The sequence below is a fragment of the Electrona antarctica genome (assembly GCF_951216825.1).
Source record: "Electrona antarctica genome assembly, chromosome: 11".
Taxonomy (NCBI): Eukaryota; Metazoa; Chordata; class Actinopteri; order Myctophiformes; family Myctophidae; genus Electrona; species Electrona antarctica.
Window position 1 is genome coordinate 37,160,717 of NC_136792.1, and position 20,000 is coordinate 37,180,716.

At 46.8% G+C, this 20,000-nt stretch overlaps 2 protein-coding genes and 1 long non-coding RNA gene across 3 annotated transcripts in view; all 3 read right to left on the reverse strand.

Moving 5' to 3' along the window:
* Positions 1-17,891, reverse strand: part of LOC306932137 (uncharacterized protein) — a gene marked incomplete at its 5' end in the record, with an annotated part of 59,066 nt that extends 41,175 nt beyond the window's left edge. Inside the window, 2 exons of the mRNA XM_079513839.1 lie at positions 6,858-6,958; positions 17,505-17,891. Of these exons, the coding sequence (XP_079369965.1) occupies positions 6,858-6,958; positions 17,505-17,891 (488 nt within the window). The remainder of the gene's footprint in view (positions 1-6,857; positions 6,959-17,504) is intronic.
* On the reverse strand, positions 10,406-11,329 carry LOC306932919 (nascent polypeptide-associated complex subunit alpha-like; the record flags this gene model as incomplete). Its single annotated transcript, XM_079514892.1, has 1 exon — positions 10,406-11,329. One exon carries the CDS (start codon positions 11,327-11,329, stop codon positions 10,406-10,408), a length of 924 nt encoding a protein of 307 aa, XP_079371018.1.
* Position 17,892: 1 nt separating the features above from the next.
* Positions 17,893-20,000, reverse strand: part of LOC306932497 — a 44,445-nt gene continuing 42,337 nt past the window's right edge. The window contains exon 3 of the long non-coding RNA XR_013791108.1: positions 17,893-18,022. This is a non-coding gene — a long non-coding RNA (uncharacterized lncRNA). The remainder of the gene's footprint in view (positions 18,023-20,000) is intronic.

Here is a 20,000-nt window from a genome sequence, read left to right on the forward strand (position 1 = left end):
GTATCTCCGTATTTGCCTGTCCAACTATACTTCTCCAAAGTGAGTGACACCCACAGCCACAATGCTAGAAGGAGCGACCATGATCTGGTACGCGAGCGCACGCACGCACGCACGCACGCACGCACGCACGCACGCACGCACGCACGCACGCACGCACGCACGCACGCACGCACGCACGCACGCACGCACGCACGCACGCACGCACGCACGCACGCACGCACGCACGCACGCACGCACGCACGCACATTTAGAACAAGCATGAGACAATTCTCATTCTGCTATAATACTTGCTACCATAATGTGGAATGCCCTGGTCTCTTTCTAAATTGGCCTGAAAAAGACATCTATCAGGAGACCACAAGGGGAGGTAGGCCTAAATGTAATTTCCCCATCTCTTTTGTACATAAATAGTGTTTGTTTTGTTCATGACATGCATTTACGCTATATGGATGAATTGAATACATGGGACCACAATGGAAACAAGTACATCCATCCATCCATCTTCAACCGCTTATCCGTAGTTGGGTCGCTGGGGCAACAGCTCCACCAGAGTGTTCCAGACTTCCCTCTCCAGAACAACATTAGTGACTTCCTCCTGGGGGATCCTGAGACGTTCCAAGGCCAGTGAGTCGATGTGTTTCCTCCAACTGCGCCTTGGTCTGCCCCGGGGTCTCCTCCCAGTGGAAAATAAACTAACAGATTTTGACTAATAAATACTAGTATTCAGTCATTCATATTTTATGTTAGTTTGTTTTTGTGCCGCATGCACAAATGTAGTAGAGAAGGGAAGTGAATGGCAGAGATATAAGCTCACTGTACATCTTGTGCTATTATGTGAGCTTATGGATATATTTTATCATTATTATATCTAAGTAAAAGTCTGTCTGTGTGTTTTATCATATTGAACCAATGAAAAGTATTAACAAGAGCTTGGGACTAAATAATAACTACATTGGATCCATCGGATCACAGGTTCCTTTTTCCATTTCCTGGAAAGTAACCATTTAGGACATGCAAGGTTTCCACCCGACAGCGCAGATAATGTGGAATTTAAATGTGCTTTGCTTACACTGCACTCTGGCATAGCTTTTGGAAGCAGGAACGGTGATCCTGTTGTAAATTATTCATAACTTGTGTATTTCCTGCATGCGATGAGAGCGGAGGAATCGCCAACTCATTTCTGACTTCATATACTGTACAGTGTAGGCGGTAATTGCATAGCTTCACCAATATATCCTATGCATGAATGTGTCCATTTCTAACTCTGAGAGTGTAACAAAATAATGTACAAATGCACCCTTGCGATTAAATCCTGGCTAAGAAACGTACAGTGCAGAACAAGTTTCTGAAAAAAATGTTTTCAAGTTCACATTTAGATGAGGAGCCAACCTAGTATGGAGCCTTGGGGAACCCCGGTCAAACAGTTATATATCGTTTTAGTGGATAAACACACACACACACACACACACACACACACACACACACACACACACACACACACACACACACACACACACACACACACACACACACACACACACCCGCGTGACAAAGAGCTGCATCAAGAGACATTCTTGTGGTTTTACAGTTCAGCAACGATAAGTGTTTCTCCATACTGCTTGGCAGAGAGAGAGAGAGGGAGAGAGAGAGAGAGAGAGAGAGAGAGAGAGAGAGAGAGAGAGAGAGAGAGAGAGAGAGAGAGAGAGAGACATACATCGTCAATGCCAGCGCCACTCTGCCTGAATCTACTGTATGCTACTGTACAGTATATATCACACAAATAACATTAATGAATTTATGGAAAAACACATAAAAGCATGAAATATGAAGATACAAGGTTTCTCCTCCATAGCGACTATCTCGACAACATCTGCACATAGGTATGTACTATATGTACTGTATCTATATATACAAGTGAGAAGTTGTACCCAACACACGGACAAGGGACCCAAAGTCAACAGCTACGTCATGCCGACGTCATGCCGACGTCACCCCTTTCTTTTTTTTACCACCTAAAAAATATCTACCCACATGTCCCCTTAGGGCCACTATTTCAAAGTCGACTTTGAAATAGTTGACTTTTAAATTTCAAAAGTCGACTTTGAAATAGTTGACTTTTAAATTTCAAAGTCGACTTTGAAAGTTCAAAGTCAGAGACAGTCAGAGACAGTGACGCAGAGAGAGTGACGCAGAGACAGTGACGCAGAGACAGTGACGCAGAGAGAGTGACGCAGAGACAGTGACGCAGAGACAGTGACGCAGAGAGAGTGACGCAGAGAGAGTGACGCAGAGAGAGTGACGCAGAGACAGTGACGCAGAGACAGTGATGCAGAGACAGTGACGCAGAGACAGTGACGCAGAGACAGTGACGCAGAGAGAGTGACGCAGAGAGAGAGAGACGGCATACTATAGCATGCCGTTTTTTCATCATTTTTGAGGATTTGAAAAAAAGACGAAAATCACTCCGAGACCATGGACTATATATAGCCAGATATAGGCAGATCTTCTATTGTTGAAAAATCGTGAAAATGTGTCGCAAATCTTTGAATACAGTATATTCTTAGGTATAGGTACTACTAGGCAGTAATTAGTATTTTGAAATCTATTCTGCGTTTGACTGGGAGCCAGTGGAGGTCCCGGAGGACTGGTGTGCATGATGTGGTCCCTGGACCGGGTTCTGGTGAGCAGGTGGGTGGCAGAGTTTTGTACATACTGCACTCAACTGAATGCAGTCTTTAGAATGATCTGTATAATAGCAATATTAGCTGAGTGCTGCAAGTGCATCGCTGCTCGGCAGCAGTGTTATAGCAGTGTTTAACACTTCAAATGGCCCTACTTTGTGACTCCTATCAGCACAACATAGCGGCCTGAGAATGTAGCAATAAAGCTGCAGAATGAGGCCTGGGCCGTGGCTCAGCGGTCCAGGCACCTTGGCTGGTAATCCAGTCTGGCAGTGTGCCGCGGGTTTGACTCCCGATCCCGACGGCCCTTACTGCATGTCCCCCCCATCTCTCTCCCCATTTCCTGTCAGCCTACTGTCTGTCCCTCCATAAAAAATATAAAATAAAGGCGAAAGCCACAAAAAAAAACCATATAATAGCAATAATGCTGAAGTTCTGTCTTTTAATCACATCAGGTCATATTGGCCCAAACCTTTCCATTCCTGTGTGTCTTGCGTAAGTTATAGCTTCAGGATTTGAACCCAGAGTTTATTCACAAGTGCTGACATTTTTACACCACTGAGCTAATAAAGCCTGCCTCATTGTTCCAAGGAAAAACATTAACTTTGACTCCCAGGTCAAAATTTGTGTGAGGCCAGAAACATGATCTTGTGAAATGTTGTGTCTAACCTAGACCCAGGATCTGCTGTAAATGTTTCAATAAGAGCAGGGAAACCAAATACAACAACATCATCTGACTACACATAAGTTATGTCCTAGTATGAGCCAATAGGGGAAGGGGATCAACGTCACATGATTCTCTTGTTTGACCCGGCAAAAACCTGGATGTTTGTCTCAAAGAATCTGATTATTGGGCAGAATCGCAGAGTTTTCATTTCTCACAAGATCGGTGGTTATGCAATTAACTGCAGTACATTGACGACAAACACAGTACAATGTAACAATGTGTACGTTCCGTATTACAATCCCAATGGTGAAAGTTGTGTAGTTTGATCCGGGGAAGGAATGGCGGATTCGGCCAAGCCCTGAAATACCCGTATGTGTGTGTCTCAATGAATAAGTTATATTGTTGCGAACGCCAGTGAGCCTCTACTATGTAACCCAGCAGAACATGTCTGTCTGTCTGTGTGTGAGTGTGTCACGCTGTAACACCACCCGCCCGCCACCAGAGGGCGCAGCTGTATCACACACAAAAAACACACGCACGCACGCACGCACGCACGCACACACGCACGCACGCACGCACGCAGTAGAAAACATAAAAAAAAAAAAGAAAACTTAACAAAAAGAACAAAAAAAAAGACAAAACAAGGTCTGTGTGTGTGTATGTGTGTGTGCGTGTGTGTGTGTCAGACTGCCACAACAGCTGCGATCACTTCCCGCGTCCACGCGTCTTACTTGTATTAACATACTCTACCATTCAGATTAGGACAAAATAAAATTGTATTCACACAAAAAACGAAACAAACAAACTTAAAATAATTATAATAATAGAGCTTTAATTTTTAGTTAACCACTTAAACCCCTGCATCCGTGTCGTGGAGAAAGCTTTCGCAGAAAATAGCAGATTGACCAGCTTGCCAACGTGAGCTTGTCGATCGACTACTTTCCTCACAATATGAAAACAGAAAATACACTGGTATAGAGCCTTGAGGGACTCAACTCAACCATGATAGTGTTTAAGTGGTTAATGTTGAAGGGAAAATAGAGCCCACATATGGACATGCCTGCATCACAGTACTGACGTGACAGAACAAATGCGATAGAAGCCTGACATCACAGACTGTCCTCTGAGTACTTTGTGCCCTTTTTTGTACCTGTGTAATAATATCCCTACACAGGTTAAACACCCTGCTAGTAGGTCTTATTTATCATTCATATCCCCTGTACCCTGGTGCACAGATAGCCTCCAGGCTTGTGGTAATGGATTAAATCCTCCCCAATACGCCTGGGAATCTCCCCTCTCCCCTGTTCCCTGTCCCCTCTCGCCTCTTCTCAGCCCATAGTCTCGCGAGCCAGACTGTTGCCTCCCACAATCTTCAAATGCTTCCGTCATACAGTCTGGAGGCACGGAAGCTCCGAAAATTATCCGAGGATAAAGCGGATGCGACGACCTCCTCCCCGCTTCCATTTCGTCGTTACAGTCGCGCACATTTGTCTGAATATAAATTAAAATAATCAAAGGATGTATAGTTTGCTTTTAGTCAGGAATTGGACATTCTAAATTATTATGTAAATCAACGGAAATGATGAACAGATAACTGTGTTGACGAAGTGACGGCGTTTCATGTGGATCCAGAGTGGTCCATGTGAGGTTTTCATGTGGATCTCCAAGAAGAGAGGTCCATGTGATATGGTTCATTGTCCTGTAACATTTTTAGCCATAAGAGTTTGAAGTAACACAAAGAGAATTCTCCACTGATCCGAAATTGTATATGTACCCACTGTAATGAAAATCATTTATGACAAGCTGTAATCTTGAATGTCTGTGTTTGAAAACCATTTTGGGGAGTTTCTGTACTGTGATGCTGGCTATTTTTGGTGTCCTTGAAAGGGTTCAGCTGAGGATCGAGGGGGGTGAAAGAGTTATGGTTCCATATTTCATATTTCTTTTGCGACAGACGTTTGTTGTCTGTCGAGGGGGGGGATTGAGGAATATTAGGAACTCAGAACTCTAAATATTTCATGTTCTTGAACAAATGTGTACGTGTGTTTACATACAGTAGACCTGGCTCTTCAGTGACTTTCAGCTGCTGTCATCCTGGGGTGTCGATCTGAGACCTTGTTTTCACTTCAAGCTCTCGGTGCTCTCCCAGTTTTAACAGTATTTTGTATGGTAGAAACCAGATACAACACAGACTCTACTGTATATACAGTAGCATTCGGAGATTGTGGAATAGTTGTCTGGCTACGCGAGACTGCCTGTCTCATGTCCCCTCTCCTCTGTCCTCTGTCCCCTGTCTCATGTCCCCTCTCCTCTGTCCTCTGTCCCCTGTCCCATGTCCCCTCTCCTCTGTCCTCTGTCTCATGTCCCCTCTCCTCTGTCCTCTGTCCCATGTCTCATGTCCCCTCTCCTCTGTCCTCTGTCCCCTGTCTCATGTCCCTCTCCTCTGTCCCCTGTCTCATGTCCCCTCTCCTCTGTCCTCTGTCCCCTGTCTCATGTCCCCTCTCCTCTGTCCTCTGTCCCCTGTCTCATGTCCCCTCTCCTCTGTCCTCTGTCCCATGTCCCATGTCCCCTCTCCTCTGTCCTCTGTCCCCTGTCTCATGTCCCCTCTCCTCTGTCCTCTGTCCCCTGTCTCATGTCCCTCTCCTCTGTCCCCTGTCTCATGTCCCCCTCTCCTCTGTCCTCTGTCCCCTGTCTCATGTCCCCTCTCCTCTGTCCTCTGTCCCCTGACTCATGTCCCCTCTCCTCTGTCCTCTGTCCCCTGTCTCATGTCCCCTCTCCTCTGTCCTCTGTCCCATGTCCCCTCTCCTCTGTCCCCTGTCTCATGTCCCCTCTCCTCTGTTCTCTGTCCCCTGTCTCATGTCCCTCTCCTCTGTCCCCTGTCTCATGTCCCCTCTCCTCTGTCCTCTGTCCCCTGTCTCATGTCCCCTCTCCTCTGTCCTCTGTCCCCTGACTCATGTCCCCTCTCCTCTGTCCTCTGTCCCCTGTCTCATGTCCCCTCTCCTCTGTCCTCTGTCCCATGTCCCCTCTCCTCTGTCCCCTGTCTCATGTCCCCTCTCCTCTGTCCTCTGTCCCCTGTCTCATGTCCCCTCTCCTCTGTTCTCTGTCCCCTGTCTCATGTCCCTCTCCTCTGTCCCCTGTCTCATGTCCCCTCTCCTCTGTCCTCTGTCCCCTGTCCCCTCTCCTCTGTCCTCTGTCCCCTGACTCATGTCCCCTCTCCTCTGTCCTCTGTCCCCTGACTCATGTCCCCTCTCCTCTGTCCGCTGTCCCCTGACTCATGTCCCCTCTCCTCTGTCCTCTGTCCCCTGTCTCATGTCCCCTCTCCTCTGTCCCCTGACTCATGTCCCCTCTCCTCTGTCCTCTGTCCCCTGTCTCATGTCCCCTCTCCATGTCCCCTGGTGAAAACATTGTTGGATATTAATGGATAAAGTGCATGTATGTTAGACACTGTCGGGAATAGGAGGCGAGAGAGAGAGAGAGAGAGAGAGAGAGAGAGAGAGAGAGACACTGACCTGTTAAACTCATAGATGTCCTCGATGTTACAGAACAGACTGCTGACCTGCTCTGGTTTCAACGACAGATCACCACACTCTATGATGCACCCCAGATAGTCCTGTAGAGAGAGTGGACAAAACATTAGTGTTGTTCACCAAATGTCACCAAAGTGTCTTCACCTCACCTCCTAGCACTCACTTCTATAGACTCCACATATTCATTTATTAATTATATTAATATTATTTCATTGTCTCCACCAGGCCGAAGGCATGGGGAGAGAGTATGTTTTGCACTCTGTCCGTGTGTGTGTCCGTCCGTCCTTCCGTCCGTTATCAGCTAAACTCCGGCACCGTTAACCCGGTCGATGCCAAACTTTGCACACACACTCCCTGGATGCCAACGATGAACCTCTGCCCCACATTTTCCAGAACGGCCTGTTATAGCGCCACCATGAGGCAACTTTTCACATTTTTTACTTAAAACTGCACCGATCTGCGTGAAACGTTGCATGCACACTCCCTAGAGGCCAAGGACAAACCTTTGACCTGCATTTTCCGCATCTGCCTTTTATAGCGCCACCAGGAGGCCGACTTTTGTAAAACACATTTTTTGATATTACTCCTCCAGATTCTGTCCAAAAATCTCACAAATCGTTACACAGTATCTCTATAGTCATGTGCGCAAGTCGGATCTGTCCGATATTTCATATTCCATCCTAATTGGCTATAATTGGCTTTCAAAGTTTGCAAGATTGCCCCGTTTTTAACAAAAGCCTCAAATCATGAACGCAGCGTACAATTTTCGTGAAATCTTTCACACATTTTCTTACTAGGCTGAGGAATATATCCCACCCTTTTCACATTGGCCTGTTATAGCGCCACTAACAGGTTGATTTTTGCAAAACACATTTTTGGAACAAAATGCCTCAAATCATCCAATTGCCATCAAAGGCGTATGAAGAAATGGCACCCTTTTCACATTAGCCTATTATAGCGCCACCAGGAGGCCACAACCTGACCTGCCCTGGTGGAGACCTGTGCCCCGAGGGGCACTTTTTGTAGTTATTTCATGTTTCCATAGCAAGGGGGCGGAGCAACAGTCTGTAACATGGAGCAGAGTATGCAATTTGAGTATGCAACAAAGCGATAGCCTTCGAGACAGAGAGAGAGAGAGAGAGAGAGAGAGAGAGAGAGAGAGAGAGAGAGAGAGAGAGAGAGAGAGAGAGAGAGAGAGAGAGATTATGTCTGTTGCCTTTAAAAGGTGATGAATGTAGCCAATGACCCTCATTATATGGGTCATTACAAGCACACACACACACACACACACACACACACACACACACACACACACACACACACACACACACACACACACACACACACACACACACACACACACACACACACACACACACACACACAAGTATGCACGCAGAGTGAAATGAGGGGAACAGTGGCAAAAAGGAGAAGAGAGGGGGAAGAAATAATAGAATGATGCAACTGAGTCATGAGGCATGGGAAAGAATGTCACAAAATAAACAAAGTGTGTGTGTGTGTGTGTGTGTGTGTGTGTGTGTGTGTGTGTGTGTGTGTGTGTGTGTGTGTGTGTGTGTGTGTGTGTGTGTGTGTGTGTGTGTGTGTGTGTGTGTGTGGGACCATGATATCATAGTGGACAATGAATTCATCATTCATCATGTTATTATTATTGATAATTGCAGTATCTCATTCCATTCTCTAATTTGCACTCTATTGTGCGCTGTGGCCTACCAAGCTTTGTTCTTTCATAGGCAACACCGTCCTGCTATGTAGTCAAAGTCATCTATCTGTCTATGATCACCTCCATGTGTCCTCTCTCTCACACACAAGCACACACACACGCACGCACGCACGCACGCACGCACGCACGCACGCACGCACGCACGCACGCACGCACGCACGCACGCACGCACGCACGCACGCACGCACGCACGCACGCACGCACGCACGCTATATTTCTCTATATGCCCCTCCATTGACCCCCTCTGTAAATCATTTCCTATCCCACTCGGCAGAAGGACAAAAATATAGCACGACTTTATCTTCTCCCCCCCTCCCTGATTCTGACTTAGAGAAAGATAGAATGTGAAAATGAGAGAGGGAGAGGATCTGACCATGGGACAAGGGGCCATCCCAGATCCCCATACTAGGAACAGACTTGGCTCGACTTAGGTCACCCGAGACTGGCGTCATAGTACACAGAGACCGACATCACTACAGCTGATGTCACGAACGGAAGAACCCATACGAATATTCTACACAGATAATATCTGTTCTGGTGAGGTCATTGACCACCGAGGCTCAGAGTAAGAACATATGTAAGCCCCATTTAAGGTTAGTATGATGCGGCATCTCTTGTCGCAAGTCTCATCCAAGGGGCCTTTTTCCTCACGTATGTGAGTCCCAACAGCGACTGTACTGGTCGGTGCCTGATCGGCGGGCGATGCCTTGCTCGGCGGCCTGATGACGGGCAATGCCGATAGGCTGACCTTGGACCTTTTCGCTCTTCCTGAACCTACTGTGGATTATACCAGGGACTAGTTGACTTGGACTTTAGCTATTCTTGAATGAATGTATACAGTAGCCTATATGTCATTTTTAAATTAGCTAAAAATAACACAATGGGAACTATGCACAAAAACCCACCTTTTTACTTGTAAAACTGTGGTGTGACAATAAAGATGATTCTGATTCTGATTGCTCGCCAATGATGAGATTTCTTGCCCTATTCTTCCAAGGCTCACACTGGAATGGCTGGAAGGGCAGCTATAGATAATGTTTTTTAACTCTGGCAGACAATGAGTTAAGGAGGGAGACCGGTTACCAGTTCAGCGAGTTAGATCGATGAGGGAGAATCTAATGGCGATAGCAGGTGAACGGGCGATGGTCGAAAAGTGGGCGGGGCAACATCGCCAGAAAATATAAAAATAATTCATAATTCGATGACGGGCGATTGGTCGGCTGATGCTCGCCCGCTGTTAAAAGAACATTACTTGATGTAAATCGCTCTGGATTAAGAGCGTCTGCTAAATGCCTAAATTGTAAATTGTAACATTACAGGCAGACCTTGTTCACCTGTCCATACACAACAGGGCAGCGCCAGGGTAGATTTGACTCTACCCATATTTAAACTAAGTAAACTAGGAAAAAAAGTAAAACTTGAGTAAAGTAAAACTAAGCTAGATCAAAATTAGGTCTGTTTCTGTCTCTCCTCGTGCATATCTGGAGAACTGTCCGACCGACATTTTTTTAAATATTATATTATTTGACAATTTGGCCAATGTTTGACCAGTTTTCATAGTTTGTTGATTACTTTTGATACATAATGGCTTTTTTCCCCTTTCTTCCTTTTTTTTAGGTATTCAAAACTTAAGTCAACATATTGTCACTTCACTGTCATCTGGGGACACCCCCAAAATCATGTGGGGACGCCCCTAGGTGTCCTTACCCACAGGTTGAGAACCAATGATTTAACTGGGTACCGCTGGGAGGACCCTTGGTCCCCTTGGATCCCTGGACCACCAGATGCTTTACATGGTCAGGTCCATGATGGCGTTGACGATGTCATTGTTGCAGTTCCTTAGCGTGCGCACGGCCTTGGCCCGCGACACATTGGCCTGTGACATCACCAGCTCCACGTCCTTAGCCTCCACCCCGGTCTCATCCAGCTCCTCCTCTTCGCTCTCCTCCTCTACCTTCGGCGCCTCTGCTTTTTCCTGGACCTTTGAAAGGGCTTGTCCCTGGACCTTGAACTTCTCCGCCGCGGCCAGCTGCGCTGTCCGGGACAGGTCCTCGACCCTAGCCTCGCCAAAGACGATGTAGGTGTCCGACGCGGGGCTCTTATAGACGTCCGGCTTTGTGATGACGAACAAGATGTCCTTGGACTTGCGAATGGTTACCCTGTTGACTCCCGTTATCGTCTTCAAGCCGAGCTTTGACATGGCCTTTCGCGCCTTCTTTTCGCTTCGGCTCTGTTTCGATTCCTCACCTATTTCGGAGGCGGAGAGCCGAGAGTGAGGCGCCCGCCTTGCCGGATCAGAGTCCGGTTCCTCCAGTAACTTATCGCTATTGGATTTGGCGGCAGACCCTGACGGGCGTCCAGTCCAGTGATTAGACGCCACCTTTGACTGGATACTCTTAGTAGCTGCTGCTGGTGTTTGATCGAGAGCATCTTCAGCGGCTGGTTCTTCTGCTCCGCCTTCCAGAAGAGCATCAGCTGTGACCTCTTCTGCTGGTAGGCTAGCAGAGGATGTTTCTTTTGCCAATTGTAGAGAGCGCACCACTTGAGGTGTGCTAGAGGATTCGGGAGGTGATGGACTCTCCAGTTCAGGAGCGACCATCGCCTCCGGCGGTGCAGAGAAATTGGACACTCCCACTGCAGTCTCTGCCTGAGGCTGCTGCATCTCCTTCCCACTGACCGGGACCGCTGCGGTCTGTGTGGCTATGTCCGGCATAGTTGCAACTCAAGATTATTCCAATATATGTATGTATGATGACCCACACTCCAGAAATCGCTGTTGAATCGCTATTGGATGACTGTGGAATGTGTTCTGCTTTCTGGTGTATTGTATGTTTGACAGTGATTGTCTTTGAATAATCTGATCAAATCGGTCTTGGGCACTGAATTCTGGGGGGTTCGTCTTGTACAGGATGAAGCTATTTGAAGAAGACTGGCTAACTGATCAATACCTTTCTTTCTCTGTCTGTGTGTATCCCATTTATGCTGATATAAGGACATCCCTGATGTCATCAACATGATGTCATACTGACGTCATAGACCAGCCCCTCAAATACTATGATAATGGATAATGGATACTCCAACGGTTTTGCATAACAACGCTTTCATGATGATGATTACATTTACAGTATTTCTTGATCGCCTCTTGTCTTGATTGTTTAAACATGAGGGCCGCTATGCTCGATAACAGGCTTGATAAGTATTGATAATGGGTACTCAATTAGCTTGTTATCGGATGTTTTCGGGTATCGGTTATCGAGCTCCATCCTTATTCAAAAGACTATGACTAAATCTACATCAAAAGTTGCTGTCAAATTTAACACTGCTCAACAGGCATCACCCAAGTTATACAAACACACAATACTCTCTCTCCATCCTACAAACACATGTGCTTTGACATGCTGCTCGATGAGTGTCATGTGTGCATTACACCTGAACGGGCTGTAAACGACATTAAGCTCAATGTTTACATATACTGTACATACAGTGCAATACAGCATTGATTGATTGATTGATTGATTGATTGATTGATTGATTGATTGATTGAATAATGCATTAACAGATTGGAGAATTACAGTACATTTCAAGCACAACTCAATACAAAACTGTTAACTGTGGACGAAATCATAAAGCATTACACTTGTTTACAATGGGGTCCACCATGTTCAATTCATCATAACATTTAGCGACAACAACACTTCTATATAGCCAAAATCTGGAAATCATCATAGAGGAGGTAAAAAGGGAAAAAACATATACATTGAGGGGAAAAAGGGGTGGGTGGGAGATTCAGATTTTACGTCCAGATTGTTATTAAAATAATATGTTTTGATTTACTGATTGAAAATGAAAGCAGTGTATCAGCCACTAGCATGCAATGCACCTACAGTACATGAAACTGGATTGTTTTTTTAGTAACTTTGACCACTTTCAACCTGGTGTCGCTATTGTTGGGCATGCCAGTATAGGAGGCCTTTTTCGTTGTCGCATTAAAGGACGACTTCACCACTTTTCAACTTATCTTCATATAATTGGACTAATGTTCATGATTAAATAGCAAACAGAAAAAGAATACTCTGTCTGTGTCTCATAGGAGGGCTGTGAGCAGTTCATAAACCCGTCTTCCAGTACAGTGACATCACTGACACACACACTGACATCACACAAAAAAAAGCCTAACGATGATGTCACTGGATGACGGGTTTCTGAACTGCCCACAGCCCTCCTATGAGACACAGGCCGAGTAGAAAAGAATTGTGAGGGCCAATTATATGAAAAAAGTGGTGAAGTTGCAGCTTGACGCCATAGCATTGATTGCATACAGCTGGCCTACATAAAACTATGTAGCTTTAGTCTATAGTCTTAGCCAACCAAAAATGAACACTGGCATAAAAGGAACACATAATTGCCCAGACTCTTCTTCAACAAAGATGGCGAAAGCAAACATTCTTTGTTTTGTACTTATACATAGAAACCGATACTGTATCGGTAGTATCGGAAAAGTATCGGTATTGGCCCTTTTTGGTCATATCGGATCATATCGGTATCGGTGAATATGCCAGTCTAACCACCGATCTGACACAGGGATAAGAGGTTGACACTATGGCAGGTAAATAAAATGTTGGGGCATGTGGAGTTTGCTTTCGAGTTGCCCAAACTGCAAGTGCACATTTGAGTGAGGAGTCTGCAATTAACAACACGAGATAAAATAAGTAAAAAAAATGTATTTATTATTATAAATATTATTCTCTGGTATCGGTATTAGGTATCAGCTAACACAGAAATTGTGGTATAGGGATCGAATCGGGAACGGAAAAGGTGTATCGGGACATCCCTAATACAAATGTATGGTACAAAACACTGAAGTCCTTCAAGCAGAAATCTAGCCCTAAACCTAACCGCATGCAGAAGCCACATATGTTCGGACTAACGGGATGTCGGAGTTATGGGCAGTATACAGGGCACGGCTCTGAGTTATGGGCAGTATACAGGGCATGGCTCTGAGTTATGGGCAGTATACAGGGCATGGCTCTTATGGGCAGTCCCCTACAGGGCATGGCTCTTATGGGCAGTCCCCTACAGGGCATGGCTCTGAGTTATGGGCAGTCCCCTACAGGGCATGGCTCTGAGTTATGGGCAGTATACAGGGCATGGCTCTTATGGGCAGTCCCCTACAGGGCATGGCTCTGAGTTATGGGCAGTATACAGGGCATGGCTCTTATGGGCAGTCCCCTACAGGGCATGGCTCTGAGTTATGGGCAGTATACAGGGCACGGCTCTTATGGGCAGTCCCCTACAGGGCACGGCTCTGAGTTATGGGCAGTCCCCTACAGGGCATGGCTCTGAGTTATGGGCAGTCCCCTACAGGGCACGGCTCTGAGTTATGGGCAGTATACAGGGCATGGCTCTGAGTTATGGGCAGTCCCCTACAGGGCACGGCTCTGAGTTATGGGCAGTATACAGGGCATGGCTCTGAGTTATGGGCAGTCCCCTACAGGGCATGGCTCTGAGTTATGGGCAGTCCCCTACAGGGCACATCTCTGAGTTATGGGCAGTATACAGGGCATGGCTCTGAGTCATGGGCAGTCCCCTACAGGGCATGGTTCTGAGTTATGGGCAGTATACAGGGCACAGCTCTGAGTTATGGGCAGTATACAGGGCATGGTTCTGAGTTATGGGCAGTATACAGGGCATGGCTCTGAGTTATGGGCAGTATACAGGGCATGGTTCTGAGTTATGGGCAGTATACAGGGCACAGCTCTGAGTTATGGGCAGTATACAGGGCATGGTTCTGAGTTATGGGCAGTATACAGGGCACAGCTCTGAGTTATGGGCAGTATACAGGGCACAGCTCTGAGTTATGGGCAGTATACAGGGCACGGCTCTGAGTTATGGGCAGTATACAGGGCATGGCTCTGAGTTATGGGCAGTATACAGGGCATGGCTCTGCACATTATTGTCTATAGTATAGGGGATAGATTAGCAACATTTCAATCGAAGAGTAAAGTTAGAATAAGAGTACATTTGGCCTGGGCCGTGGCTCAGTGGTCCAGGCACCTTGGCTGGTAATCCAGTCTGGCAGTGTGCCGCGGGTTCGACTCCCGATCCCTACGGCCTTACTGCATGTCACCCCCCCATCTCTCTCCCCATTTCCTGTCAGCCTAGAGTGAAGCTCAACAGTGCCACTTTGTACCCTAAACAGACATGGTACCCTAAATATAGGGACATACATAGGGACACACATTGGAGTGGTTGCACCATTCAAAACTATATAGATTGTGGCAAGAAAGAGAAACAATGAAAGGAACAGAGGGAACAGAAAAGAGGTGATGAAGTCTGATAAAGAGCTGATAGGCTGCAATGGTGTAAACTGTAAGGAACCACATTTACTGTAAGCTTTTGGTAGCCTGGCTAATAAGCCAGACACAAATCACACTGTCGTGTGGTATTTGAGTCTGGAGATGCTGTGTATGGATCTTGTTTCCCGGGGGGCGGGTTCAAACATTTTCTCTTTGACGCAATTGGTCAGAGCTACTGTCAGTCAAAGGTCTCAAGCATTGAACGTCACTGTACCAAAGCCCGCCCATATTGCATACCGTGTCTAGGGTGACCAGATGTCCCTCTTTGCGTGGGACAGTCCCTCATTTCCAAGACTTTTCAGGCGTCCCACAAATTGAGACCCTGTCCCACATTGTGAAATACCCTAATAGTTTAGTCCCCTAATAGTTGGCCTTCTGTTGTAAAGCTCTCTCATTGTCTCTTCCTGCAAGATGTGTTTTTAAGCCTGTTAAAATAGCATACAAATATGCACTCAAGTAGTAAGTTGCTAACCCGGTACTCCAGTATCACTTGTGTGGGACAAGTGTGGGATGGGGGGATGTTGTCCCCCCATCCCACTTGTCCCACACAAGCGATACTTCTGTCCCTCAAATGAACAGTTTGGATCTGGTCACCCTAACCGTGTCCCGATTGGCCACACCAGTTCTCTGGTGTAGGAAATGGACGTACAATTGAGCCTCTCCAGACCGTAATCCGCTGGCAGGCAATTTTTGTTTTGCCAACGGCTGATTCGGTCTGGCTTATTAGCCAGGCTAAGCTTTTGGAGCATGAGCCAGAGAGAGAGAGAGAGAGAGAGAGAGAGAGAGAGAGAGAGAGAGAGAGAGAGAGAGAGAGAGAGAGAGAGAGAGAGAGAGAGAGAGAGAGAGAGAGAGAGAGAGAGAGAGAGAGAGAGAGAGAGAGAGAGAGAGAGACAGACAGACAGACAGACAGACAGACAGACAGACAGACAGACAGACAGACAGACAGACAGACAGACAGACAGACAGACAGACAGACAGACAGACAGACAGACAGACAGACAGACAGACAGACAGACAGACAGACAGACAGACAGACAGACAGTGTTTGCCCTCTGTAGAAGGTCAGAGTTAAGAGCTGACAACTGATAAAGCTGACGACAGCTCACAACTCAACAACCACCCAGTTTGTGTGTGTGTGTGTGTGTGTGTGTGTGGTGTGTGTGTGTGTGTGTGTGTGTGTGTGTGTGTGTGTGTGTGCGTGCGTGCGTGCGTGCGTGCGTGCGTGCGTGCGTGCGTGCGTGCGTGCGTGCGTGCGTGCGTGCGTGCGTGCGTGCGTGCGTGCGTGCGTGTAGGAGGACATGGCACGGGATAAAAGAGGCAGTAAATTATCCTTCTTACTTCAAAAGGATGTTTCACACTCCTATCTCATGCACACACGCACACATGCACATGCACATGCACACACACACACACACACACACACACACACACACACACACACACACACACACACACACACACACACACACACACATACAGTAGGCTTGGCTGGAAGTCAAGAATGGAGTCAGCAGCATTTGGTTGAATGCAGACAAAGGTGCATAGAAGTTAGGACTGTTGAAATGCCTACAGAAATGGACTCAGAGTCTTACCTCCTAAAATAGTCCTTACATTCTTCTCTAAACAGCCTAAACCACATACACTCTCGAGGTACGACTGCATGAGACCAGTAAAAGCACACATAGTTTTAGTACACGAAAACAAAGTGAAAAAACACACACTCTTTGTCGTGCAGCAGGCACAACGTGAAAAACACATGCAGAATGCTTTACCTTAATGAGAGAGAGAGAGAGAGAGAGAGAGAGAGAGAGAGAGAGAGAGAGAGAGAGAGAGAGAGTGAGAGTAAGAGTGAGAGAGAGAGAGAGAGAGATTGTTTGTAGTTTTGCTGTTGGTTGATTTACTGTCCAGGTGTGGATGCCTGCAGCTGGTCCACACACACATTCAAACGCACGCACGCACGCACGCACGCACGCACGCACGCACGCACGCACGCACACAGTCACTGGTCTGGAAGCCTGGTTCGTAACAGCAACACTCTCTAAAGTCACACCGTACCTCTACACAAATCCCGTTAGTTGAGGTTACTTGACCAGTTCAACTGTTGAACGATTATTCCATCAACTGAGGTACGAGAGAGTACACACACACACACACACACACACACACACACACACACACACACACACACGCACACACACACAGAAAGAAAGAAAGAAAGAAAGAAAGAAAGAAAGAAAGAAAGAAAGAAAGAAAGAAAGAAAGAAAGAAAGAAATGTTCTCTCATGGCAAGGTAGGGTTAATGTATCCATCAGTTCCTTATTTCCCAAAGTCACGGCTCACTCTCAGAGTGCATACATTTATGAATGAGTTACTTCCATTAGTCCGTCATTTCCCTGAGTCTTACAACTCAACACATTTATCTATCCTATTCCTTAGGCCCCAGAGTCATAACTCTGACAGTGTACAAACGAATGAGTGGGATATTTCCATGATTTGTCTCTCATTTCCCCGAGGGATGTAGTGAGAACTCACCTCCACGACGCTCTTCAGATCCCTGACGTAGGCCTGTTCCGTCTCTAGTATCTCCAGCACCACTCTGTCCAGCCTGGACAGCGGCCTGGGCGAGGTGATGGCGGGCACCGACACTGTGGCGTGGCTCGCAGGGGCCCCGAGGCGACCGGCCCCTCCGGGGCCTCCCCCTCCTCCCGGGGGCCCGTTGAGCGGCGTGAGGTCCAGGCTGATGTCGGAGCCGTTCCGCTTGGGCGTGGAGGAGGAGGAGGAGGAGCGAGCGTTGTAGGAGGGAACGGCGCCGTACGGCAGCGAGGAGGACGATGAGGAGGAGGAAGAGGAGGAAGAGGAGTGGGCGGCGTCCTGGAGGGACACGGAGGAGGAGGCCGAGCTGGAGAGGGAGGAGGAGCACGCCGTGTTGACGGAGGTGCAGGACGACGACGAGGCCACGCCCCCTCGCTCCCCGCCGGGCGACGACGACGTCATCATCAGCTTACCCACGATGCCGCTCAGAGACGAGGCCGAGGAGGGGCGCTTGGTGGCTGGAGAGGGAGAGAGAGAGAGAGAGAGACATGTTACAGACATGTCCTTATTTCCCTGAGTCATATGCGTCATGCCTACATAATAACCAGTAATAATAACCGATAATACGAGCATGCTCTCAGAGTTCAATTAGCACACAGTATTTTAAAGTGTAAATGGTGTACATCAACATTTTCTCAGGTACATAGATACTACAGTAGGTAATGGTGACGAGTTGGGGGGGGGGGGGGGGGGGGGGGGGGGGGGGCGGGGTGCATGATGAACAACCTCGAGCAGAACGGTGGCCACCTCTGTGTTCCTCATTTCATTATTCTTTTCAAGGATTATTATTACGATTATTAAGAAGCGTCTACTCATGAGGGCCGTGGGACGAGTATTCAGGGGGTTCCTCAGCCCTGTGAGGAACCCCCAAGAGCAGTGCTGGTCAAGCAAGCGTCCAGGCCGATGTGTTTGGACATCGTCCATTTATCGTCAACATGCGACGAGTCAGACAGGTGGTGCATGCTGTGAAATCCTGTCCCAAGTCACCTGTTTTGACGCGTTCTCACTCCCGTGAGAAGGCGTTGTTTACACAGTGATAAAACTCTTTCCTCCAATCCACTGACTCACTGGACGGTCAGCGCTGAGGGACAAAGTGCGGCTTGGCTGAGCTGCGTAAGTTTCACAACGCTGTGTTATTTAAACACGGGCTGCCTGGTCAAGGTCAAGTGTTCCGTGCCAAACCATGACAAACCATGGCAATGGCTATTTACCGTTGTCAGAACCATTCCATGGTGCAGGGGAAGAATTCCTGCAGTTAACAAAGTGCTGGAATGAATCTATTTGGCTGCGGAACCCCATCTGAAATGTCTGGTGCCAGGGACCCTCAGAAGAGAAGGTTTGTGTGAGTGAAATATGATTTAATGATCTTTCGAAAATTACAGATGGGTGTTTTTGAGAACCACTGTTCTAAAACACTGTTCTAAATCCTAAAAGTTTTCTGAAAAACTCATGTTGCAATTACATTATTTTCCATTTTTACAGACAATTGAATGTCATAATGTTATTACTCACATGGAGTTCTCTCACGACTAATGTCATAATGTTATTACTCACATGGAGTTCTCTCACAACTAAAACTACACCGTTGTGGCTTAATTCCCACTCCTGATTCCAGGCTCCACAACAGTGTGGGAACTCAAACTATAAGCGTTCACACAACTGTGTCACATAGTGGAGAGACGTTATGCTGACTCACCTGGCCTCAAAACTATTGTTCTCAAAGTGGGGTCCGGGGACCCCCAGGGGTACTTCCATCAAAATGAGGATTGATTGATTGATTGATTGATTGATTGATTGATTGATTGATTGATTGATTGCATTATTAGTCCAAATTGTGCACGTCACAGCACGTGGTAGTCAGACATCAAAGCTATGAAAGGATAAAAAGGTCCTGGGGACAGGTTTCCATCGTGGTCCTATGTATTCAATGTATCAACATAGCATAAACAATAACACAATAATACATGTCACCAACAGTACAGTACAGTACAGTACAGTACAGTACAGTACAGTACAGTACAGTACAGTACAGTACAGTACAGTACAGTACAGTACAGTACAGTACAGTACAGTACAGTACAGTAGATGAGTTTAGTATTGTTGTTCACTAGAATTTCGCCGCCCTTCGGGCGGCGAATCCTAGTTCCGTGGGCAGCGCAATGGGAAGAAGGAAATAGCGGGATTTGACAGACTCCACTCCAGTATTGTGCCCTTGACATGTAGTAACGGATGGGTATTATTATTATTTGTTGTATTTTCACATCAAAGGAAATTAATGTAAATGAAAATAAGCAGACATGAAACTGCTGTTTACTGTTTTTGTTTGCTTACAATAAATTACTGTTTTTGGAAACCAAAAGCTGTAGAGAATGGAGCAGAACATACTGTAGTATATTTTTTGGGGGACCTTGACTGCATTATAGTAGGGCTACATTA